This window comes from Trachurus japonicus, chromosome 15 (genome assembly GCF_045865225.1).
Source record: "Trachurus japonicus isolate A0001 chromosome 15, Traja_1.0".
Taxonomy (NCBI): domain Eukaryota; kingdom Metazoa; phylum Chordata; class Actinopteri; order Carangiformes; family Carangidae; genus Trachurus; species Trachurus japonicus.
The window spans coordinates 2127445-2155191 of NC_140921.1; the positions used below are offsets into that span (position 1 = coordinate 2127445).

The window sequence follows — 27747 nt, forward strand, 5'->3', positions numbered from 1 at the left end:
TTGTTTTAGAGGGAAATACAGAGACTGTTGATGAAAAACTGTCCCTGAAGGCAACGCGCATCAGTGGTTTTGCATGAATTTCCCTCTAAAACAACTCTGTGTGGTAACGTTGTGTTATTATCTCATAGCGTACACACACACATATGTATAATTTTTGGTTTATCTTTGTAAAAAATCTTTTCTGAATATGAACAAAAAACTTCTCGTCTCATCTGGTGTAAAATCTGACCTCATGTTTCATTTGACTGCTGAGCCACCGTGTGTGTGTCTGTGTGTGTGTGTGTGTGTGTGTGTGCAGCCAGTCTTTTTTTCTTTTATGGCAGAATGAGTGTAATGTAGATGAATGACTTCATTGTGTAATTTCTCTGTGTGTGTGTGTGTGTGTGTGTGTGTGGCCAGGCGATGGTGAGTTCATGTACTGAATGTCCCGTCCACCTGCAATTTTTTTTTCCATCTATGTCCAAGGGGGCGGTGGCGCAACACACACACACACACACACACACACACACAGACACACACACACACACACACACACACTGCTTCAGAATAAAGGTAGATGTTTGTGTTAAAGCTCCTTCAAAATAAAGGTAGATGTTTGTATTAAAGCTCCTTCAGAATAAAGGTAGATGTTTGAGTTAAAGCTCCTTCAGAATAAAGGTAGATGTTTGTGTTAAAGCTCCTTCAGAATAAAGGTAGACGTTTGTGTTAAAGCTCCTTCAAAATAAAGGTAGATGTTTCTGTTAAAGCTCCTTCAAAATAAAGGTAGATGTTTCTGTTAAAGCTCCTTCAGAATAAAGGTAGATGTTTGTGTTAAAGCTCCTTCAGAATAAAGGTAGATGTTTGTGTTAAAGCTCCTTCAAAATAAAGGTAGATGTTTGTGTTAAAGCTCCTTCAGAATAAAGGTAGATGTTTGTATTAAAGCTCCTTCAGAATAAAGGTAGATGTTTGCGTTAAAGCTCCTTCAAAATAAAGGTAGATGTTTGTGTTAAAGCTCCTTCAGAATAAAGGTAGATGTTTGCGTTAAAGCTCCTTCAAAATAAAGGTAGATGTTTGTGTTAAAGCTCCTTCAGAATAAAGGTAGATGTTTCTGTTAAAGCTCCTTCAGAATAAAGGTAGATGTTTGTATTAAAGCTCCTTCAGAATAAAGGTAGATGTTTGCGTTAAAGCTCCTTCAGAATAAAGGTAGATGTTTGCGTTAAAGCTCCTTCAAAATAAAGGTAGATGTTTGCGTTAAAGCTCCTTCAAAATAAAGGTAGATGTTTGTGTTAAAGCTCCTTCAGAATAAAGGTAGATGATTGTATTAAAGCTCCTTCAGAATAAAGGTAGATGATTGTATTAAAGCTCCTTCAGAATAAAGGTAGATGTTTGCGTTAAAGCTCCTTCAGAATAAAGGTAGATGTTTCTGTTAAAGCTCCTTCAAAATAAAGGTAGATGTTTCTGTTAAAGCTCCTTCAGAATAAAGGTAGATGTTTGTGTTAAAGGTCCTTCAAAATAAAGGTAGATGTTTGTGTTAAAGCTCCATACAGTATAAAGGTAGATGTTTGTATTAAAGAAGGAAGGAAGAAAGGAAGGAGGGAAGGACAAAGGATGGAAGAAGGAAGATGAGAAAGTAGAGAGGAAGGAAGTAATGGAGGAATGGGAAGGGGGGAGGGAGGAATAAAGAAGGAAGGGGCAGAGAGAGGAGGGAGAAAGGAAGGAAGGAAGGAGGAAAGAAGGAAAGATGGAAGGAACAGAGGGAAGGAGGAAACAAGGAGAAAGGAGGAATATGGGCTTCTGTAACTTTGTGATGTCACAACTAAGCCCCGCCCCCCCACCATCCAACAACAACTTTGCAGGATTTAGTTTCTCTGAGTGTTTTATTCTGAAATCTGCTCTATTTTTATTTTTAATCACTTCAGAAAACATTCAGCCAATCAGAAGAGAGGACAGAGCCTCCTCCTCTCTTCTGATTGGCCGACACCGACCTGTTGTTGTTAGCCTATTATCTACACTCTGTCTCTTCCTCTTGTCTGCTCCTTTGTTTTTCATTTGTCTCACTCACACGTCTCTATCACACTTTCTCTCCTCCTCCTCCTCCTCCTCCTCCTTCATCTCTTCTTTATCTCCATAGTGACGACCCAGCGCTGCCATGACAACCAAACAGGAACAAGGGAGGCTGATAAATGAGCTCTTAGCAAAAAGAACACATGTGGAACACCCAGGGAACGCTCACTCTTCTACACCTTTCCCTCGTTTCTTGTTCTCTTCTGCATCAAACTTTTTCCCCCGTTGCTCGCTCAAACACACACACACACACACACACACATGCTCTAACACACACACACACACACACACACACACACACTAAATAACCTGGCAGCGAACAGGCAGCTATTAGGTTATATAACCTTTTGACAGTTCCCAGCTGGCCAGTAACTAAGGCTAAATTGCTGGATTGTTCTTTAGTCACACACACACACACACACACACACACACACACACACACACACACACACACATAAAGTATATAAACACACACACACACACATGCACTTCGTCCTAGCAGAAGAACATTTCACAAACGCAGGACTTATTAATCTAGATATCGAGTCCACTCAGAGGAAACGGGTCAAACTGCAGCAAAAAAAAACTCACATTCACAGTCGTTAATGATCCAGAGCCTTAAATTTAATGAGCCGCCCCGCCCCCCCCTGAAACCCCCGGACCCCCCCCCCACACACACACACACACACACACACCCATATAACAAGTTCGGAACAAATCGGTTCAATTTGTGCAGACAAACAAACAAACACAAACCAATAACAGACAAAGAGGAGCCACAGACAGTCGGTTTAAAGCTGTGAGTAAAAAGTCTGATCTTAAAGGGATAGTTCAACATTTTGTCAAATTGGCCCATTGCCATATTAATCCCTATAGTCATAGCAGTAGGTTCGTTACCTTTAATTGTCGGTGCAAGCTATTTTTAGAACGGCGGAGCAGAGCCGTGAGCTGCTCAGAGCTACGCTACGGAGGCTCATTATGGGATTTCTCAGTTGGTTTCCCTCATCATCAAACTCATCAAATACACAATCCAACAACTCCACAACGCTCTGGTGGACAAGTTGTGAGCTGCACATTCACCACGCTATGAGATAATAACACAACGTTACCACACAGAGTTGTTGTAGAGGGAAATACAGAGACTGATGATGAAAAACTGTCCCTGAAGGCAACGCGCATCAGTGGTTTTGCATGAATTTATAGCAATGGGCCACTTTGCCAAAATGTTGAACTATCCCTTTAATAACTTTACTGTTGTGTAGTTTTATTCGGTGTAGATGTGAATGTGGTGATCTGTATGAACCTTGACCTGCTGCACCAGCTGATGGGTTTAGCTGTTTACAACAGCATCGCTCTGGACATCCACTTCCCCCTCTACTGCTACAGGTAGGACACGACACGCTGTGTGTGTGTGTGTGTGTGTGTGTGTGTGTGTGTGTGTGTGTGTGTGTGTGTGTGACTGCTTTGTTGTGACATCACAATGTGACAGGAGTCTGTTTTCCTTCTTTCCTTCCTTTCTTCCATCCTTCCTTCCCCCTGCTTCTTTCTTTCCTTCATTCCTTCCTCCATACTTCCCTTCATTCCCTTCTTCCTCCCTCTGCTATACTTCCCCTTTATTTCCTTCCCTCCCCTCTCCCCTCTCCCTTCTTTCTTTCTTTCTTTCTTTTTGTCTTCCACCTTCCCTTTCTTCCATCCCTCCTTCCTTCCCCCTTCTTCCTTCCTTCCTTCCTTTCTCCCTACTTCCCTACTTCATTCACTTCCACTCTCTGCTACTTCCACTTTATTTCCTTCCTTCCTCTCTCCCTTCTTTCTTTCTTTCTTTCTTTCTTTCTTTCTTTCTTTCTTTCTTTCTTTCTTTCTTTCTTTCTTTCATCCTTCCTTTCATCCCCACTTCCGTCCCCCCTTCTTTCTTCCCTCTTTCCTTCATTAATTCCCTCCTTTCGTTCCTTCCTTCCCTCCCTCTTTCCTTTCTCCCTACTTCCCTACTTCATTCCCTTCTTCCACTCTCTGCTACTTCCCCTTTATTTCCTTCCCTCCTCTCTCACTTCTTTCTTTCTTTCTTTCATCCTTCCTTCGATCCCTCCTTTCTACCTTCCTTCCTTCCTTCTCCACATCCTTTCCATTCAGTTTTTTCCTTCCTTCCTTCCTTCCTTTTTTCCTTCCTTCCTTCTTTCCTTCCTTCTCTCACTTCCTTCCTTCTTTCCTCTCTCCCTTTCTCCTTTTCTCTTTCTCTCCTCCCTGTCATCCCTCGTGTATAATTTATTCTAAATGTTTTAATCCTCCCTCCCTCTCTCTCTCACAGGAAACTCCTCACTCCGCCCACTGCACCATGTGACCAAAACGCCCTGATTGGCATGGCGACGGCCACCCTGGACGACCTGCAGCAGATCATGCCGGTCGGTGTTCGAATCCCACAGCAGCTTTGTGTTTCTACACTGTAAAAACTCTAAATCTTTCCAAGAATATTTGTCTTAATGTCTAATTTCTAGTCAAAACTAATCTCTCTCCCCTTAAAACAAGACTCATCACCTAAAAATGAACTTGTTTTTAGATCATTTTCACTTGTTCCAAACAAATTTTCACTTGAAATAAGTAGAAAAATCTGCCAGTGAAAGCAAGTTTTTTGTGCTTGTAATAAGAAAGAAAGCTTTTCTACTTATTTCAAGTAAAAATCAGCTTGAAAGAAGTAAAAAGTGTCTAAAAACAAGTTGCTTTTTATGTGAAGAGTGGGTTAGGTAGAATGAGATTTGTTTTGACTAGAAATAAGACAAATATTCTTGGTAAGATTTAGAGTTTTTGCAGAACTACCTGAGTTTGATCGCCCACCTGATTAACAAACACAGGACACAGAAATTCATCAATAAACTGATAAATGTAAAGGTAGATAAATACAATATGTGCATAAAGATATACATCTGGAGAACATGAATAAAGACATTTATAAATAAATGCATAAAAACATAAACATCTACAGTAATAAATCTTTAAATAAATCCATTCAACCCGTATTCTAACTCAGGATTATGAAAGAGAGACCCATTGAACTAATAAGGATAGTAATAATAATAATTTTCTTATAATTTCTTTTTTTTAATGGGAACAGTCATATACAATGTATAAACCGACAATACACTGACCAAAAAACAGACAAACAGAAGACAAAAGACAGATCAAACCTAACAACACAACAAAACATGACCAAAACAGGACAGAAAAGCAAAAAACACGCAAAACAAAACAAAAGACCAAACAACTACAACAAAAAAAGGATGTGAAACTACTACAATTAAATTGACAGTAACTACTTAGTATACATTCACTCAAAAGTAAGTTTTTCCCATTTTTTTGTTATGCATTTCTACCTTATCTTGATTTGTTGCGCTAATTTTTTCCAATAGAAATTGACGTCGCACTTTATCTCTAAAAAAAATCCAAGTTCAAAAGTGTTTTTGTTTGGGTCTGAAATATAAATATTTTCCCCAAAAGGATGATGGTGTTTACAATCTGTGGGCATTTTACCTCCAGTACTCCCAACAAAAAAAAATATTTAGTGGTGTAAATTCAAACTAAGTGAATATTTTTGGGTCTTAGCCACTTTTGAATGTCTAACCAAAATCTAGGTATTTATTTATTCATTTATGATTTTGTCATTTTTTTTTCTCCTTCATGATTAAAGTCATAAAACAGGATTAAAGAGGGAAAATGCACGTTTTATTTCACGAGGAGTAACTGTAGTTACTGTGATCGGCCACTAGAGGGAGTCAGAGCTTCACCTTTAATCTCTCAACCTCCTCTAATCCCTCTAATCTTCATCATCATCATCTCGGATTTACGTGCATTTATCAGCTTGATGAAGATGATGAAGATGTTTTCTTTTCCTCAGAGTTTTTACATTTAAATTCCCATCGACCATCAGGTTTAGTGTTTCCAGATGTGAAGCTCGTTCACACACACACAGACATTTTATTTTCCACCAATGTGTGTTTTCACATAATTAGTTTGTGCAACGACAGTGTGTGCCGAGAGACATGTCGCCTCACTGCGCGCACACACACACACACACACACACACACACACACACACACACACACACACTCACACAGAGGAGGTGCTATAACCGGCCTCCTGGTTACATAACAGCCGACACCAGATATGAGGCCTGGAGCTGGAATATGAAGCTAAACCAGACTGAGCTGCAGGAACTGAGTGACTGAATGAATGAATGAATGAATGAATGAATATTGATCTTTTCACATTTTTTTTAACTCTCTTTTTGTTTTTACTCCCCTTTTTTGGATCCTCAGTAAATCAGTCAGCGAAATAAATCACAGATTATTATGTCAATGAACTTTATTCTTTATCAGTCAATAAAACTTTATTTATACAGCAACATTCATACAAGTCAAAGTCCAACTGCTGCAGGTAAAATAACAAACCAAAAAAGGGGCTTAGAGACTAATGCAGTCTAATAACATGTGAAAATCTGAAATAATACAGAGATTTTTAAAAAATGGAAATAAAAAAGTAAGTAGACATAAACAAATTAAATATCTGGTATGGTATCTCTGAAGGCATTCAAGTCCATGATAGTCATAGGAGTGCAAATGTATTATTTTGTTTGACTAATCTTGTGAATTATTTTAACTAATCTTGAAAATTAAATTGCTATTTGTATTCTATTTGGGTTTTTTTTTGTCTATGATTAATGTGACTATGTGTTGAAACTTCATGTGCTGCCATTCTTGGCCTGGTCTCTCTTGCAAAATAGATCTTGGATCTCAATGGGACAAACCTGGTTAAACAAAGGTTATTATAATAATAATAAAGAGCTGATAACAAAATAACTAAAATGAAGGTATAAATAGAAAATATAGAAGAAAAAAAAACAAGAGAATGATAAAACTCCTCTTGTAAAAATCCTCTTGTGTGTGTGCAGGAGCTGGCTCATGGTTTGTTGGATCTGCTGAGCTACGAGGGAAACGTGGAGGAGGATTTCTACCTCACCTTCCAGGTAAGAAACCGTGGTGAAGGATGTTGATGATGATGATGATGATGATCTGTCCCAGCGGTCAGTGAACGCACCAGAGTGACAGCGTCTCTTCAGAGCAGCAGCAGCAGCGGCAGCCATGTTGTTTCACAGTCTCCTCACACAGCATCAACTACAACAACAACGCTCCACACGAAGGGTTAAAGAGTTCCTGTCTGAGGCAGAAAAACAGGAAGTGATTCTACTTCCTGTTTCAAATCCATGAAGGAAAACAGAAACAGATTCAAACACAGTCGGCTTTTATTTTGAAAGGATTTATTTTTCATATCCACTGATCAAGATATTCTGTTTGGGATCCGATCTGTTGTGATCCACTGATCCAGATCCACTCATCCAGTTGCTCTAGACCTACGGGTTGCAATATTTTTTTCGTAGGATGCGTCCGGGAAAGTCCTGCCTTTCCCGCCTCTGATTGGCTAGATGGGCTCCATTTTCGACTCTGATTGGCTAGAAGGGCTCTCGCCTGATTGGTTGTTTGTTTTGGCTGTGAAACGGCTGTGAAACGCAGGCTGTCGGCAAAGTGTGATAAGTGCCTAGATCTACCTGGACTCTCTCTACTTATCTGGCCTATCTAGCCTCTACCTGGGGTCCGTTTCACAAAGCAGGTTCAACAAACTCTGAGTCTAATCCTGAACTCTGAGTAGATCTACTCTGAGATAGGAAACTCAGAGTTTTGGGTTTCAGAACAGGTGATAACAGTTCAATCAACTCTGAGTAACTTGACCCTGAGTTACGGGGAGATGAAAAGCCCTCATCAATGGAACAAAGATAACATGATTCACCATGGTAACCAGCAAAAAAAAGCCCCACCCCTCCCACTTCTCACGGTGGAGTGACGTATGAATGCTCACGCAGAATCACGTAAAAAAAAAAAAAAGATTTTGCAGCAGCGCCGCAGTGGCAAATGGACGTGAGCTCGGATTTTTTCTTTCTTTTTTTCTTTTTTTACCCCGGGACAATACGTGAGTATTAATCTAAAAAAAGAAATCTCGAGAGTTATTCAACATTGTGTGTTTGAGCAGGTGCAACTCCAAATGTGTGTTTGATATGTTTAAGTTTGTCTCCATTATAACATGACAGGGATGTGCGTGTAGTCATCAATCACCTGGAAATAATCCATAAGTGGATCGACCTACTACGAAAAAAATAAGAGAGAAGTGCAATTTTCTCTGAACTGCGTGCGTGTCCGTGTGGTGTCATGTGAGGGTTGTTGAGATAAACTGACGGTGCAGAACAACAGGAACGATCAAACTAATCCTCATGGAGAATAAAACATCCAGTTGAGGAGTTTCCACGTCCTGTCAGCCGCTGCTTTCAGTCTGCAGCTTCAGATAAAAAGGAGAAACTCAGGGTTAGTTGGAGAAAACCTGCTCCGGACCAGGTTAGGTTCACGGAGTGTGTTGCCATAGTAACTGACTCCAAGCTTCAGTTACCTCTCTTTGTGAAACGGGCTGGAGTTACTCCTCTTTCCCTGGTTTGAGTTACCTCCCTTTCTGAAACGGAAAACCCAGAGTTTGCCTCATTTCAGGGTTAACAGACTCAAGAGTTTTCACTAAACCTGCTTTGTGAAACGGAGCCCTGGTCTTTTTACTAAACTTAACCAACTCCTTTCTTCATTGCCTAAACCCAACCAATGGCACAATTACCCTTCTCTCAAACTCAAAATGTAAACTTGGAATAGAAATTTGAAAACTAAATTTTTCGGAATGTGAAACCAGCGGGGATCAAACTCGGATTCACCACACCGCAGGCGAAAACGCAAACCGCTACGCCATGGCATCTGAACACATTAGAAGTTTCAGTTTGTGTATATTTTAGTTTACTGCAGTACTGTTGTGAGATGACGTTACACGGCCAAATCAAACAACCAATCGGAGGAGAGTTCATCTCGCCAATCAGAGGCGGGGGAGGCGGGATTTTCCCAGACCTATCCTATGAAAAAAAATATTGCCTATGGGTTCTGGTGTCAGTTTGGGTACTAGTTCTGGTACCGGTTCTGGTATAGGACGAATCTCCTTGTTGTTTACAACTACTTCCGGGTAGAAAACCAGCATTCGAACAATAGTGACGGAGAGTTTCACTATATTTATCTCATTTTTCATGTTACTATATCACCGTTTAGACTAATCTGATGTTTGTAAAGTCTATAAAACCAATGATTGGACAAACATTACTATTTACGTGTGCACACTTTTGTAATTAGTCATGGTTATCAGAGATTAGCCGGGCTAACGGTTAGCTACCTGTTTAACTTTAATAACTCAGTGACTCAATAAACGCTCCATGAAAAAATATTTTCTCCAGCGGATATCTGAGTTACAACATGACTGAGCTAACTGGAGTAGTTTCATGTCGTGTCCGACAACGGGAGGGTTTTAACAGCTGACGTCCTGCTGTTAGCTTAGCTACCGCCGTTAACTTAGCTACCGTTAGCTGTCCCTGTCAGCTGAGCCACTGATGCTTTCTAGACACTGTGATTCCCCCAAACTGAATAAATACAACACATAGCAACACAAAACACAGAAATAGTAATGTTTCTTCAATCATTTCAGATTTGTCTAACCGGTGATAGGGCGTGAAAAATATGATATATAGCTAAACTCTCGTTCGTATTGATCTCATTCAAATTATGTGCTGGTTTTCTACCCGGAAGTAGAATGTAAACAACAAGGAGATTCGGTCTATTAGTTCTGGTACCGGGTTGGGTACTGGTTCTGGTGTTAGTTCTGGTACAGGTCCCGGTTCCGATTCTGGTGCTAGTTATGGTACCGGTACTAGTGCTGGTTCTGCTACAACTGGTGTTGTAAAATAAAAAGTTTCCTATTAATAAATTTCCCATAAACAAAACAAAGTTAGCAAAGTTAGCAGAGCTCAGTCGGATTAATGAACATTATGTAAAGGCTGAGTGGAGGTGTTACATTCACCAGAGTGTGTGCGTGCGTGTGTGTATGTGTGTGTGTGTGTGTGTGTGCGTGCGTGCGTGTGTGTGAGTGTGTATGTGTGTGTGTGTGAGCTGCAGGCCGCTCACTGTGTCGAACCCTCTGACCTGCTGCTCCAACATGGCCGCCGCTCCACCACCAGCTGGGACGCCCGATGTTTTCTCTGTGTGTTTGTTCTTGACTGTTTAGCCTTGACTGTATTTACACACAAACACACACACACACACGTACGCTGTGTGTGTGTGTGTGTGTGTGTGTGTGTGTGTGTGTGTGTGTACAGTAAATGATGAGTCGAGTCTTTCAGTCTTTAAACTGGAGGAGCTGAGTCTCGAGTCTGAAGTGAAAATGTCTCGGTGCTGATGATGTCATCTAGTGAGACAGGAAGTGGAGTCGAGGCCCCGCCCCCTCAATCACAGCTGTGACATCATCATGACATCAGACAAACACGTTATACCTTCAAATAACTAATTCATATCTAATGAAACATCTATGAAATCTAATCTAATCTAATCTAATGAAATGATATATGGATGGATGAATGGATGGTTAAATGGATGGATGGATGGATGGATGGATGGATGGATGGATGGATGGATGGATGGATGGATGGATGGATGGATGGTTAAATGGATGGATGGATGGATGGATGGATAGATGGTTGGATGGATGGATAAAAGGATGGATGGATGGATGGATGGATGGATAAAAGGATGGATGGATGGATGGACGGATAGGTTGGTGGATGGATGGATAGATAGATGGATATATAGATGGATGGATGGATGGATGGATGATGGATATATGGATGGATATATGGATGGATATATGGATGGATGGATGGATGGATGGATGGATGATGGATATATGGATGGATATATGGATGGATGGAAGGAAGGATGGATGGATGGATAGATGGATGGTTAAATGGATAGATGGATGGATGGTTAAATGGATAGATGGTTAAATGGATGGGTGGATGGATGGATGGATGGATGGATGGATAAATGGATAGATGGATGGATAGATGGATGGATGGATGGATGAATATATGGATGGATGGAAGGAAGGATGGATGGATAGATGGATGGTTAAATGGATAGATGGATGGATGGTTAAATGGATAGATGGATAGATGGTTAAATGGATGGATGGTGGATGGATGGATGGATGGATGGATAAAAGGATGGATGGATGGATGGATGGATGGATGGATGGATGGATGGATGGATGGATGGAAGGATATATGGATGGATAAATGGATAGATGGATAAATAAATGGATGGATAAATGGATAGATGGATGGATGGATGGATGGATGGATATATGGATAGATACTAGATGGATGGATGGATGGATGGATGATGGATGGATTGTTAGATGGATGGATGGATAGATGGATGGATGGATGGATGGATGGATGGATGGATGGATGGATGGATATATGGATAGATACTAGATGGATGGATTGTTAGATGGATGGATGGATGGATAGATGGTTAAATGGATAGATGGATGGATGGATGGATGGATGGATGGATGGATGGATGGATGGATGGATACTATATGGATGGATAGATAGATGGATACTGTATGGATGGATGGATGGATGGATGGATGGATGGATGGATGGATGGATGGATGGATGGATGGATAGATAGATAGATAGATAGATAGATAGATAGATAGATAGATAGATAGATAGATAGATAGATAGATAGATAGATAGATAGATAGATAGATAGATAGATAGATGGATGGTTAAATGGATGGATGCATGGATAGATTGTTAAATGGATAGATTGTTAAATGGATAGATGGTTAGATGGATGGATGGATGGATGGATGCATGATAGATAGATAGATAGATAGATAGATAGATAGATAGATAGATAGATAGATAGATAGATAGATAGATAGATAGATAGATAGATAGATAGATAGATAGAACTGAGCGGCTGGTTTCACTTTTGCAACAAAACATGTGGAAAAGTTCATTTAAAAAACAATTTTATGAATGAAAAAAACTGCAAAATGGAAATAATTATAAAAACACCAACAGCTCTTCATCTGTAATGAACTCCTTCAGTTTGTGTCTCGGTCCCTTTTTAATCGTGGGTCGTTGGGTTCACTGTCTGCACCGACCTGACCCGTGTGACAGGTGTGTTTGTGTTAATGTGTGTGTTAATGTTTGTGTGTGTTAATGTGTGTGTCTTTGTGTGTTTGTGCTGCAGGTGTTCCAGGAGGAGATGGGCGTGGTCAAGTCCTACAACCTGAAGCCCGGAGGAGACAAGATTCCCGTCACCAAGCAGAACAGGAAGGGTGAGTCTGTGGTCTGAACACACATACACACACACACACACACACACACACACACACCGAAGAGCTGCTCTGAGTGACACTATGTGTGTGTGTGTCTGTGTGTGTGTGTCTCCACAGAGTACGTCCAGCTCTATGTCGACTTCCTGCTGAATAAATCCATTTACAAGCAGTTTGCTGCCTTTTACCACGGCTTCCACAGTGTGTGTGCCTCCGACGCCCTCATGGTGAGTCCACTGTGTGTGTGTGTGTGTGTCTGTGTGTGTGTGTATGCACTGTATTCACTGGTCCATCCACCAGAGATGTCACTGTTCATTTGTTTCACCATCAAACATGAAGTAACGACCATATTTGGGCGTCGTCATAACAACAACTGTCACTTTCACTAATTAACATGAGATTTATAACGTTGTGAATAAAAAACATGTTTTTAATTCACACAATTAATAATATTAATAAACAACCAAACAAAACATGTTGTTAAAGGGATAGTTCAACATTTTGGCAAACTGGCCCATTGCCATAATCCCTATAGTCATAGCAGTAGGTTCGTTACCTTTAATTGTCGGTGCAAGCTGTTTTTAGAACGGCGGAGCAGAGCCGTGAGCTGCTCAGAGCTACGCTACGGAGGCTCATTATGGGATTTCTTGGTTTCCCTCATCAAACTCATCAAATACACAATCCAACAACTCCACAACGCTCTGGTGGACAAGTTGTGACCTGCACATTCACCACGCTATGAGATAATAACACAACGTTACCACACAGAGTTGTTTTAGAGGGAAATTCATGCAAAACCGCTGATGCACGTTGCCTTCAGGGACAGTTTTTCATCATCAGTCTCTGTATTTCCCTCTAAAACAACTCTGTGTGGTAACGTTGTGTTATTATCTCATAGCGTGGTGAATGTGCAGCTCACAACTTGTCCACCAGAGCGTTGTGGAGTTGTTGGATTGTGTATTTGATGAGTTTGATGATGAGGGAAACCAAGAAATCCAAGTTGTGAGCTGCACATTCACCACGCTATGAGATAATAACACAACGTTACCACACAGAGATGTTTTAGAGGTTAACCTTCGTCATCATCATCATTATCAGCTGATTAGAGTTTGTTAAAGTCATTTATAGTTTCATCCGTTTCTCTTGAACTGAACTGATCTGAGCTCAGATTTAACAGAAACTCTCAGTGTAGAGTTACAGGAACACTTCGATCACTTCCTGTGTGTGTGTGTGTGTGTGTGTGTGTGTGTGTGTGTGTGTGTGTGTGTGTCATTTTATGTGTGTGTGGTACTGTGCCTTCCTCCTTGGTCAAATGTTTGTTGTCCTGATAAGAAGCTGCTGACTCTCGTCTCATCATGTTGTTGTTTGTTGAACCTATAGAAGAGGGTGAACTCCACGACATGCAGCCGACCACTAAACATCATATTCCCCTCATGCATGGGATCAATAATAAGTTATATATCAGTAATCAAAGTGACGATGAACAAAATAAAAAGTAGAACTACATGTAACTTTCTGTTTTATAGTAGATAGTTAAGTTATATTGAACAGGACGACCTCCACGTACCACATATGAAAACGTGACATGTAATATATGAAGAGTTCATTTGCAAAAGCAGATAAACGCCATTTTGAAAAAATGAGCTGACCTTGTGAATTATTCTTTGCATAGTGTTGTTTCACCTGAGTTATCTGCTTTTGAAAATGAACTCTTCATATATATAATATAAAGAAATATTTGCTCTGATAAAGAAAAAAACACACATGTGAATTAAAAATGAAATCTTAAAATATTTTAGAATCAGATTTTTTTAGTCAAGAAGGTTTCACACATAAGGAATTCATTTTTGTTTAATAAAGAAAACAGGAAGTTCTGCAAACACAACATGTCAATATGAAGTTAAAGATTTAAAGATGAGAAAGAAGAACATATAAACCTGTAGAATTTGTTGTCATTTATAAATTAAATACGTATATAATATTATCAAAAATGGTCCCAACCTGTCACCATGTAAAACTCCTCACACACAAAGTTCAAGTACAAAGTCAGGTTCAGGTGTGTGTGTGTGTGTGTGTGTGTGTAGCTGTGAAACACCTGTGTGAGCTCAGGTTGATTGACAGGTGGATCTGGGTCAGACCCCCGCCCCCCCTCTGGTTCCCACAGTCTGGACAAACAAACTCCGGCTGTTTGCCAGGAAACTTCTTCATAGCATTGTTTTATTTTGAAAGCCACACTTTTTGAAAATTTCACAATAAAAGTTCATCAGTGTGAACGTCCAGACCGTCTGTCCAGGTTTGTCTTTGTTTGTTACTGCAGCAATGAATTCTGGGAAATGTCAGACCAGGAAGGATCAGATCAGTGACGAGTTTTAGGTCGTTTTAAATTCAAACTACATGAATCTTTATTTTAGTTTAGTTTTTAACATCCTGTTTATTGGATGTTTCCATATTCAAGACAAGTATTTGAGTAACTCATTGTGAACATATTTTTCAACCCAAGCCCCTCCACCCCCCCTATTTCCCATCATTGGTATATATATCTACAGAATTATACTTAAATACAAATTAAAGTACTATAAGATCATAATATAAAAAGCAAAATAATAAAATAAAACAAATGAAGAAAAATACATAGTGAAAAAACATAGATAAATTGACAGCTCTATTTAGTTTGTAATGTCTGTTGCACTTTTAAATCCCTGTGCACTTTAAAATTGTTTTTTTTATTATTTATTTGTCTACCAGCAAGCACCTTTTAATCTGTTATTTTTCCCAGCAGACAGAGAGCACAGTAGCTTCTTCTCCTTTTAAAGTATTTTTATGAATTGTGTATTTTATTCTTTGTATAATTTGTCCTGCTTTTCTTATTTTAAGGCTGCTGTCATTAACTTATTTCCCCACGGGGATAAATAAAGTATAATCAATCAATCAAAAGGAAAAGTCAAATTAAATATAAATAGTTAGGTTTCTCTAGTTTTGATGTCACCCTTTAGTCAACAATATCCTCTGTGTTCAGATGCTCAATCAGATTATTCCCGTATTCCCTCAGATTTATCCGGCCTTTATTTTAGATATGGTTCTAGGTTTTGTTTCCCCAGTATGAATCTTTATTTAAAAAATCTCCACATTGTACAAATCAAGACAGAGTGAAGTCAGAGCTGTGTGACCTCTGACCTCTGAGGGGTCAAACATCAACGTTCAGTTTCATCTTCACTCTGCGTCTCTGTGTTCGATTCGTCAGTCACGTCCTGTCTGACGCACTCGGATGTGATGAGCCAGACCTGTGGTTTCTGTGTGTGTGTGTGTGTGTGTGTGTGTGTGTGTGTGTGTGTGTGTGTGTGTGTGTGTGTGTGTGTGTGTGTGTGTGTGTGTGTGTCAGTCATGGACTTTCCAGTGTTGTTGGCTCATCATTCAGAGTTGATGTTGTGTAGAACTCTGAAGTTTTAAATCGTTGTCGTACCGGCCGAGTTCAGATTCTTTCGGCCGATTGATTATTGATTATGGTTATCGTTATTTGTGTCTCTGCTCTGTGGTGGTTGTGTTTTCCTGCTGTGACCCACATCCTCAACCTGCTGAGTCACTCACCAGTCTTTTACACGCTGGTTAAAGAGATAACGACTCATTTCTCTGCTATCAGCTGATCTGACGAGACCCAACTTCCTGTTTCTGCCTCTGGTTTCTACCGGTTTGTCTGACATCACAGGAAACCAGTGTTTCACGGAACTGGTGTTGTGTTTTTAGCAGAAAATCTGCAGGAAGGTCGATGTTACATCACAACAACACAGACGTTTATACTGTATGGAGCTTTAATATAGGCCCAAAGGTAGATGTTTGTGTTAAAGGGATAGTTCAACATTTTGGCAAATTGGCCCATTGCCATAATCGCTATAGTCATAGCAGTAGGTTCATTACCTTTAATTGTAGGTGTAAGCTATTTTCAGTACGGCGGAGCGCAGCAGCTGGCTGCTCAGAGCTACGCTATGGAGGCTAACGGAATTTCTTGGTTTCCCTCATTAAACTCATCAAATTCAACATCCCAAAACTCCACAGCGCTTTTGTAGACAAGTTGTGACCTGCACAACCACCACGCTATGAGATAATGACGGAACGATACGAAACGGAGCCGTTTTCGAGGTAAATACAGGGTAAATACGGAGACTGCTTGCTGAAAAACTGTCCCTGAACGCAACGCGCATCAGCGGTTTTGTATGAATTTACCTCGAAAACGGCTCCGTTTCGTATCGTTCCGTCATTATCTCATAGCGTGGTGGTTGTGCAGGTCACAACTTGTCTACAAAAGCGCTGTGGAGTTTTGGGATGTTGAATTTGATGAGTTTAATGAGGGAAACCAAGAAATTCCCTTAGCCTCCATAGCGTAGCTCTGAGCAGCCAGCTGCTGCGCTCCGCTGTACTGAAAATAGCTTACACCTACAATTAAAGGTAACGAACCTACTGCTATGACTATAGCAATTATGGCAATGGGCCAATTTGCCAAAATGTTGAACTATCCCTTTAAAGCTCCATACAGTATAAAGGTAGATGTTTGTGTTAAAGCTCCGTACAGTATAAAGGTAGATGTTTGTGTTAAAGCTCCATACAGTATAAAGGTAGATGTTTGTGTTAAAGCTCCATACAGTATAAAGGTAGATGTTTGTGTTAAAGCTCCATACAGTATAAAGGTAGATGTTTGTATTAAAGCTCCATACAGTATAAAGGTAGATGTTTGTATTAAAGCTCCATACAGTATAAAGGTAGATGTTTGTGTTAAAGCTCCATACAGTATAAAGGTAGATGTTTGTGTTAAAGCTCCATACAGTATAAAGGTAGATGTTTGTATTAAAGCTCCATACAGTATAAAGGTAGATGTTTGTATTAAAGCTCCATACAGTATAAAGGTAGATGTTTGTATTAAAGCTCCATACAGTATAAAGGTAGATGTTTGTGTTAAAGCTCCATACAGTATAAAGGTAGATGTCCATGTGTAGTGTGATTATAAAGCAGCTCTAGGTTCTATATTAACACTGTGAAAGTATCAAAGCCTCAGTCCACAGAGAAATGCACACAGCCTGTATTCAGAAACTGAGCCTTAAAACCAGCCGTCAGGACTTCCTGTCACTTTGTGATGTCACAACTAAGCCCCGCCCCCTCACCACCTGGACCCACCATCCAACAACTTTGCAGGATTTTAGTTTCTCTGAGTGTTTTATTCTGAAATCTGCTCTATTTTTATTGGATCACTTTAGAAAACAGTCAGCCAATCAGAAGAGAGGAGGAGGCTCTGAGCCTCTCTTCTGATTGGCTGACTGTTTTCTAAAGTGATCCAAGCTGGGAGAGGAGATGGAAAACTACACTGAGATGGTTTTTTTGTGTGTTTGTTGTGTTGCAGCTGCTGCGACCGGAGGAAGTGGAGATGTTGGTGTGCGGCAGCCCCGAGCTGGACATGAGCGCTCTGCAGAAAGCTGCTCAGTACGAAGGATACGGCAAGACCGACTCCACCGTACGGTGAGAGAAATTCTGGATCTGAGATTCTGCATCTGAGATTTCGGATCTGAGATTCTGAATCTAAGGTTCTGTGTGTGTGTGTGTGTGTGTGTGTGTGTGTGTGTGTGTGTGTGTGTGTGTGTGTGTGTGTGTGTGTGTGTTGCCCCAGGTGCTTCTGGGACGTGGTGTTGTCGTTCCCCCTCGAGCTGCAGAAGAAGCTGCTTCACTTCGCCACAGGAAGTGACCGCGTTCCCGTCGGAGGAATGGCCGACCTCAACTTCAAGATCTCCAAGATCGACGTCCCGACCGACTGGTGAGGAGGAGGAGGAGGAGGAGGAGGAAGGAGGGGTTGCTTCACTTCATCTGAGATGTTAAAGGAGACAAATTCTGCCCCTTTTCCACAAATTAAACCAGTTCCCAGGTTCTTAAAGTCATGTTTGTTCTGCTTCGGTCCAAATCTCCGAGGATCAAACATCACAGCTCTCTCTGTTCAGAACGGCTGGTTTCAGTGTCACTGTCCCTTTAAATGCAAATGAGCCACTGCTCACCAGGCCCCGCCCCCTTCTACAGCTACCTGTACTCACAGGTAGAGGTGGGATCATGCAAATTCAAAAACTAATGACTTCATTGTCAGACATCTGAGGGAACAGCTGGTAAAACCACATGGATTTCAGCCTCAGGAGTCTGAAAATTACTTGTCAATTGTCCACGAAAAATGTTAAAGTCCCCCTAAACCAAAAATTGACTTTTTGAAATTATCAACATGTCAGTGTAGTGTTTGGGTTCTGCTACAAGACATTTCAGCAGCAAAGTCGCTAATGCCGCCACACAACCGAGCATTTTAGATTTGAAAATGCAGTTTCAAAGCCAGAGTCTGAAAAAGTTGGATTCAGTTTTTCAGCAAACAGTCGGGATTAATACGTCATTATCCCTATAGCAACCAATCCCGTTGAATTTGTTTTGCATCTCATTTGTTGTTCACTGTGATGTGATCTACTTACACAGCTAGATGTTCAAGAATAGTAGGCTATCATTAGCATTTTTAGCATATTTGCATACTCATGAATATTCATAGAATCTGGATTTTTCAATGAGGGAGAAATAGTAGATGTGTTTTTAGCCTCTTTGGGAGTTTTTTTTAAACAACTTTTTTGTGGGAAAGCAATTTAAATCAAAAAATAATCATAGCAGAGCATTTTTACACATTTTAAAATGCCTCTTTAGGGGGACTTTAAAGAGCCTTCAGAATGTGATATTTCCATGATATGTCTCCTTTAACATTTCACCCACTCGTGTCTAATCTACAGATTCATAATATGTATTGTGTATTTTTTTTGGTAATTCTCTTTTCTCTCTCTCTCTGTCTCTCTGTCAGGTTGCCGATCTCTCACACCTGCTTCAACCAGATCTGTTTGCCTCCGTATCGAACCAGGAAGGAGCTCAAACACAAACTCACCATCGCCATCTCCAACGCCGAGGGCTTCGGCCTGGAGTGACACACACACACACACACACACACACACAGACAGACACACACTATTAGCAGTGCTAGCTAACTGTGCGCCACAGCTACCATAATGCGCCTTAATGTATCTCTGTAGCAGGATCGAGCTTCATCTTTCTACTGGACTCTGTTCGTTTGTTTGTTTATTTTACGTCGGGACATCGAGGGTTAAACTCGTCAGTTTGCCGACGTTGAACTTTTTTAAAACCAGGATCCTGAGATTTGCACATGGACTGTGTTTTGGAAAGCTGAAGGACACAAAGAAGAAGAGAAAGAAGAAAAAGACAAAGTTCTCGTTTCAGTGAATGTCTCTTTAAAAAAAGAAAAGAAAATCTGCTTCCAAGAAAAAAAACTTTACGGGTCAAATTAACGCTAAACGATATTTTGAAGTATTTTCCTAAAACATATCACTCACTCCTTCTCTTAAACGATTGCTCAGGAAATGATCAGTATCGGTGATTTTCCATCTGTGAGGTGAAGAGACAGAAACACTAGGTAAATAATGAAGGTTTTAGGTGTAAACGAGACGTCGTTAAGTTTTAGTTTTAGATGAAGAGTTTGATTCAGACGTTGTTGCTTCAGTGTGGATGTGTTTTAATGTGTTTATATGGTTTTGCTTTGTCTGCAGCACACTGTCAGGACGTAGAGCTTTGCTGGGAGAAGATTCGTATCGTATCATGAGGTGTATAGATTATCGTCTTGTGAATAGTTTGGTTGATTTTTGTATTTTTTATTTTTTGACATTGCTGCAAAAAGCTGCAGCAGAAAAGATTTAATGTTGTTTTATTAATGTTGTGATGTAATGACACAGAGCTGTTGATTGACAGCTCAGTGTTTGTTTTAATTAATTGTCGTACGGTTGCTGCCGTCAGAGGAACGAGCGGCTGATGAACAGAACAGAGGACGAAGCAGGACGAGAGACGATGTTAACGAGACGTTAATAATCTGAGTGTCTGAGTGGCCAGAACCTGAAGAGACTCAAATCTGTGTCAAAAAAATTAGGAAACTCAAACTCACCACATGTCCTCCCAAAAAAATCCAACGTGGCTCCAAACGTCTACCTCATTCCACTGTTGGAGTTAAACACTCATCATTAAATCATCTCCCTGTCATAGTTATTAAATTATAATTTACATGTTCCGTCTTAGAAAAGTTAATATTGATAAATTGGTGCAATATGACTCGTGGCCACTAGAGGCAGCACTGAGTTCAAGTATAATAGTGATTTCCACCTGTAACAGCAGGTGTAAAATCAATTGAATGAAATTGATTTGTCAGATTAATAAATGAAGTAAAGATTAATAATAATTTAAAGTTAATTAGCATCACTTCCTGTTCCTGTATTTTTGGTGAAATAGCAAAAATAAGCTCAAGACATTTTTATGTTTTATTCCACAACATAAAATACATCAGTAAATAGACTGTTCCTAATTGTTTTAAGTTTATGTGTCCATTAAAAAAAGGCTTGTCGCTAACAAGCAGCTAAATGAGCTGAAGTCGTTTGCGGAGCTACTCTTGCTACATTTAGCTAACGTAGCATTAGTAGCTGTTCCTTCCCAGTCTTGCTAAGAGCGTTAGCTATCGTTGTGTTCACGCTACAGGAGGTTACAACACATCCTCTTAGCTGCTGCTACTTCAGAGCTAACGGGATGCTAACAGTGATGGGGACTGGCCGCAGCAGGATTACAGCTAGCTGGTTAGCACGCTAACGTCAATAGATAAAGTGATAGAAATAGAATCAAAAAGGAGGTTGTTTCTGCCTCTGGAAACAAAAAATAGGGAATTGAAGTTTGAAGCTGAACTCACAACTTTTCTTCACACTAACTTCATAGCTGTCGATGCTAACGTTAGCTCATGTTAGCGCTCATTAGTCGAGCTTCAGGGCCGAATCATGTCTTCGAACTTCTGTAGAAGAGCTTAGAGTCGAAACCGACTGGAAGTCGAGGTCATGTCACCATGGTGTAGCTGGTTTATTAGCTTCAGCTCAAAAGAGGAGAAACTTCAACCCCGTTTACACCTGGCAGTAACATCCGTTTTCTGTAATCAACCAAAAAAAGTGAGTAGCTACAATAGCACAACTTAATGGATGGCTACCACTTTCTCTTCTTCTACTATTTATTTTCTTTTTTCTTTTTTAATTTACCCGCGCAAATATGTGATCGGATCTCAATGTGGACACTGGAGACGCATGTTAATGCCAGGTGTAAACGCTATCCAGTCAAACTGTATCCAGATAAAGTCTAAATACGAGACGCATGTTTGCCAGGTGTTAACAAGGTGTAAGTGAAGGTGTTCCTGCTGAACGAAAACTGTCAGCATCAAAAACTGTTTCTTGTTTTTGGAGGGAAACACAAAGAGTAACGCTAACGGAAAAACTTCGCCCCTTGTTTTAGCCTAGTCTCTTTTGAAGGCGAAGTCAAACTATCCCAGATTTCCCTGGAAGCACTGTCTTACAAATTCTTCATTCAAAGGAAAATCAGCTGGTTCCCTGAATCTGGACCAACATGATATAAGTGCCACTGGGCCACTAATGAAGCGTCCAGGCCAAAGATGGGACTAGGCTACGGCTAGTCTGAAGTTGCTGCGGCAACACGTCCCTAAAAGACGAACTGGCAAGAAAAGGAAAAAGCCCCGGGGGTAACCAAGCAACGGTCAGGCAGCTCGTTCAGATGCCCATCATCAGTCAGATCTGGGTCACCCCCCCAGTCTAGTGTGAGCCTCTATTGGGTCTGAGCTCTTTAGTGTTTTAACGACCAGTCAGCCGGAGCAGCAGGACTTCCGTGCTGCATTCAAGTCACGTCGGACTCATCGTAAAAGATAAGAAAAGAGCTGCCGACTGAGAAGAAAAAAAAACTAAAAAAACGTGGACATCCTGGTTCTGAATACTAATAAAGAGGAAGTGTGGGATGTTGGAGGAGTTTGGACCAAATGTCAGAAAAGTGTTGTTTTTTTTGTTTTATAAATGTGTAAGTTGTTGTTTTTTTTTTGTATTGTTGTTGTAATGTAAATGTTGCTGCGACGCAGGTGTGTGGTGCGTTCATGGGACCAAACTGTGTCAGGTTATACAGTGGGCCGGGGGAGTCGAGTCGAGTCGACACTTCTGTTTGAAAATAGTTCAGATGGATTCATTTGATGAGATTTTAAAATATTTTTTAAGGTGTTGACAGAGAGAAGTCGTGTTCTTCATGTTGTGATGATAATGATGATGATGATGATGATGATGGGTGAAGAGCTGTAACAGCTGCAGCTCCAGATGTTTCTCCACTCTGACCAAACATGACCCATTTCTCTGAGAGCTGTGGAGCTCCTGTTATGTAACTGTACGTACACAGGTATTTACAGTAAAGGTTGGCGAGGGGGTCGTTCCTCTCTGCAGACAAACTCCTGCTGACTCTGCTGCTTTCATTTCACCTCCACACACTCAAACATTACATAAGAACTTTCAATTTTGAATTGAATTGAATTGAAATTTGTTTATTTCGGTCATGCAACACCAACATCAAAATCAACCATTCTGTGTGAACAGTTTAGCCAACACATATTATACACAATTGCAACCATACACACACACGCACAAAAAAAAAAGAAAAGAAAATATCATAGTGACCGAATAGGGAGTAGGCTGAAGCCCAAGGCTTATATTTGCCTCTCCTTTACACTCTATGAAATTAAATTACCTAGAATGTCAACAGTCCAAAATAATAAGATGAAAGTAATCATTATACTGTATTTTATAATTTTTCATTATTTTACATTTAAAGGCTTTCTTAAAACTCAACAAAGAACTACATGTCTTCAACTCATCACTGAGCTTATTCCACATTTTAACTCCTAAGACTGAAACACATTTGTATTTTAAGAACAAATACATAATGAGACGCATGAATTAATACAGAAGTAGGTCATTAATGCAAAAGTAAATACATTTAGGTGGATGGAAAACGTGTTTTTATACATTTATTTCTGTATTTCTGCATTTATTTAATTATCTATTCATGCAAATTTGTCTACATCCATAGGAATAATGAAATAAATAATTATAGAAATTAAAATAGAATTAGTATTTGCATTTATTTAATTCTCTTTTCATATTTCTGTCATTTGGATTCAGCTGCTTTCACTGTTGATCCATGAGAATCTTAATTACAGTGTTTTCTGCAGTTTCACACTATAAATGCATCAGTTTCATGTAATGACGTGTAGATTTCTACGAGTAATCGTCTTTCAGAGTCAGAGATAAAGTTTTCACCAAAAGAAACTCTCATTGAAAGAACTTTTAAAGTTTTAGATATAAAGATTAAGGTTATGAAGATAGAAATAAAATAAACAAAATGAGGAGTCTGAGTTTCAAAGACTGCACCTGTCAAATGACTCATGTAAACGTGAGTAAATAATAGAGATAAAGTATCTGACTCTGATAGGCCTTCAGGTCATTTTAATCAGCTTTGACACGACGGGTTCATCCTAACCTTTGACCTGCTGGTGTGTCAGTGTGAGATGACACCTCCAAACATTAAACTCCTTCAGTATAAAGGTAGATGTTTGTATTAAAGCTCCTTCAAAATAAAGGTAGATGTTTGTGTTAAAGCTCCATACAGTATAAAGGTAGATGTTTGTGTTAAAGCTCCATACAGTATAAAGGTAGATGTTTGTGTTAAAGCTCCATACAGTATAAAGGTAGATGTTTGTGTTAAAGCTCCATACAGTATAAAGGTAGATGTTTGTGTTAAAGCTCCATACAGTATAAAGGTAGATGTTTGTGTTAAAGCTCCATACAGTATAAAGGTAGATGTCCATGTGTAGTGTGATTATAAAGCAGCTCTAGGTTCTATATTAATACTGTGAAAGTATCAAAGCCTCAGTCCACAGAGAAATGCACACAAACCAGCCGTCAGGACTTCCTGTCACTTTGTGATGTCACAACTAAGCCCCGCCCCCCACCATTGCTTGGACCCACCATCCATCCAACAACAACTTTGCAGAATTTGGTTTATTCTGAACTTGTTTCAAGTATTTGTTGAATATAAACTCCCTCCCAGAAAGTTGATCTTTGTTTGGAACAATGAACACACTCTCTGTCTCCCTGTTTCTTCTTTACCGTACACACCAATTAATATTTTTCCTCTCATGTTTCTGTTTTCTCTCCGTCTGTGGAGCTGAGGTGTCCTACTTTAAAGCCGGGAACGAGGGATCTTATCGTTTATTAAACAAACAGAAGTATGTAGGCCATGGTCAGCGCGGCTTTGTCACTCAGTAACTGGCCGACAGGCGGCCATTATCTCCCTGCAACAGGAAGAGCTCTGTGTCGCGCCCATTAAAACTCAAAAATAATCACACAGCAGAGCCAAGAGACGGGACAATGACCTGAGGTTACTGCTTTTCTTTTATTTGATGCTGCATGTGGTTCGATCCCAGAGGCCTTCACACACACACACACACACACACACACACACACACACACACACACACACACACACACACACCCTCATACAGTTCATCCTCTTATTGATTTGCTTCTTTCAGATGCAAAGTCGCATATCGGGGGAGGGGCAGCAGTGTTATTGTAACTTAATGCTGGTTTCTTATACTACTAATAATACTACTACTACTACTACTACTAATAGTTTTATTGATGATGCAACTTTCAAAAACAGAGTTCACAAAGTCCAGGCCAACGTGCATCAGTTTAAATGATCAATATTCATGTTTCAATGATCAGGATGAGGGTATAGAAACACACGCTGCAGACCTGCAAACACAGTGAAGGGACAAAATAATGAAAATGTCTTTTTCAAAAATTGATTTTTAGAGGATAAAGGTTAAAAAACAATAATAAAACTTGATAATATACAGTTTTATGATGTTATGTCACATATGTCAACAATATATTGCGTTAAATACAAACAGACAGAACATTTTACAGTTTTATAAACATGTTTCTCTCTTTAAACAGACTTTTGAACCCACTGTCTTTAAAATCAATATCAACCAGCTTTAAAATGGATTTATGTTTATGTAACGTGTGTGTACTGTATAAACAAATACATAGCCGCCCTACATATACATAAACATACATATTTTCATATGTCGATATATGAGATTGTTCATTTATCATTTTAAATCTAAAGGTCGTCTTGTGATTTATTGGGTCATATCTGAGTTGCATAATGAGGCTAGAGTAAACACTGATGTTGACTCTTTATCTGCTGTTTTTAATCCTGGCAGAAAATCTGTTTATTCAGCGTCAGAGCCAAATGGATCAGAGACTTCTACCGGTCAGCTGAGCCGGGTGGAGTCAGGAGGAGTTAGGAGGAGTCATATGGAGCCAGTATGTAGTAAATGTAAATAAAATGTCAAAGCAGCAACGTGACTTTGCAACAGTGCAGTTGTTGTCGCAGTAACAGGCCGTCACGGCATGTAAAGCCTGTTGAAAGCCGCATGTCATCCATCTCAATATCCTCCTAAATTTCGCTCTTTTTATGGATTTTTGAGCTGTTTATTCAAATGTTTCTCCAGCACCGATACGAGCCCGTGTTTGCACCTAAAACACCTTCGAAAATGCCGCTCATAATTTCCAGTGCAGCCTCCATGTTTCAACCCGTACAGTAGCTATGGTTTCAACCGGGGAAGAACAAAAAATGCCCCTCAATTCCTGAGATGCAGATTGGCACGGGACTAGTTTTACCACGGGACGTCGGTCTTTGGTGAAATATAGTCAGTCATTTGCGGGGGAACTTTTACTTTACAAATTACTGACATGGCGCATTCGCACTGGATCAAGATCACTGACTTCCTCTGAATTATTACACATTACCAGAGGTCCCCAGGTAAAACTGATCCCGTGCGAATAGGGCTTTACTCTCAGACACTCCTGTTATTGTCCTGAGAGTCTGTGTCACCTGGGCTGTGACATCAGCCTCCTCCCCGTCCAATCAGATCTGTTCTCTGCTGTTATTATTTCTCAACTCATCCTGACTCAGGTGTTGAGGCGATGCAGGCGACTAAAGACTCTCAGCGTTTCCCACCGACCGGAGGATGATTCAACAGTCGAGGATGTTTGGTTCATGACGAGTGTGGAGGATGTGTCGTCAGGTGACACGTTCACACACACACACACACACACACACACACACACCAAAACCACAACGACTTTTAATTTCACAATATGCAAATTATTCCTGAGCTGAATTTAAAGGGAATTTTGTCAAATTGGCCCATTGCCATAATCCCTATAGTCATAGCAGTAGGTTTGTTAACTTTAATTGTCGGTGCAAGCTATTTTTAGAACGGTGGAGCAGAGCAGTGAGCTGCTCAGAGCTACGCTACGGAGGCTCATGGGATTTCAGAGTTGTTTTAGAGGGAAATTCATGCAAAACCACTAATGCGTGTTGCCTTCAGGGACAGTTTTTCATCATCAGTCTCTGTATTTCCCTCTAAAACAACTCTGTGTGGTAACGTTGTGTTATTATCTCATAGCGTGGTGAATGTGCAGCTCACAACTTGTCCACCAGAGCGTTGTGGAGTTGTTGGATTGTGTATTTGATGAGTTTGATGAGGGAAACCAACTGAGAAATCCCATAATGAGCCTCCGTAGCGTAGCTCTGAGCAGCTCACGGCTCTGCTCCGCCGTTCTAAAAATAGCTTGCACCGACAATTAAAGTTAACAAACCTACAGTACTGCTATAACTATAGGGATTATGGCAATGGGCCAATTTGCCAAAATGTTGAACTATCCCTTTAATGCATTTAAACCAGAAGCTACAAATTCAGTCACAGTCGCATGTCAAAGAATCTGTCGACACGTCTTCATAAAACTGTTTTGTTTAGATTTTAATTGAAGCTACTGTAGTTAACCTGATGTGTGTTTTCACATGCAGGTTAATAACTTTTGAATTTTCATTTACACGTCATTAATTTATCATATCACATAGGCTATCATTTCAACTTTAAAGTGTATAATCTTAAATGACAGGCTATTTCATGTCATATATACAGTAGCACTATTGGCATGTTGGTGGTTATTGAATTGAATTGAGTGTGTGTGTGACTGTGACTGTGGGTGGTGCAGGTTGACTGACAGGGTGTGGTTGTTTTTACTGTGTGTGTCACTGTAGATACTTGATGATTCGTTTGATATTAAAAAACCTCCCATATCGTTGTGATTTGATGCCAGACGGTGAAGCTCTCACTCCTCTGATGTGGTTGGACCGGCGACGTCCTCGCTTCACCCCGAGGCTTTTAATCCACTAATGGTTTATTGAATAATTTATAATGTCAGCAACAAAGCAAAAATAACAGCAAAATACAGCAAATAGATGCAGTGCAGGTGAGATTTAACAAAACCCAGAGAGGCTTATAGAGAGAATCTGACCTCAAATACAGAAGTAAAAGTCGACAGCAGGAAAGAAGCAACATGG

General features: G+C 40.1%; 1 protein-coding gene across 1 annotated transcript in view; it reads left to right on the forward strand.

The window, feature by feature from the left end:
- hectd2 (HECT domain containing 2) overlaps nt 1-19531 on the forward strand; it is a 57807-nt gene extending 38276 nt beyond the window's left edge. The window contains exons 15-22 of the mRNA XM_085799206.1: nt 3365-3429; nt 4346-4439; nt 6980-7054; nt 12261-12348; nt 12466-12572; nt 17732-17847; nt 17996-18139; nt 19202-19531. Coding sequence (XP_085655332.1) covers nt 3365-3429; nt 4346-4439; nt 6980-7054; nt 12261-12348; nt 12466-12572; nt 17732-17847; nt 17996-18139; nt 19202-19322 — 810 coding nt within the window. The 3' untranslated portion in view covers nt 19323-19531. The remainder of the gene's footprint in view (nt 1-3364; nt 3430-4345; nt 4440-6979; nt 7055-12260; nt 12349-12465; nt 12573-17731; nt 17848-17995; nt 18140-19201) is intronic.
- Nucleotides 19532-27747: the final 8216 nt, after the last annotated feature.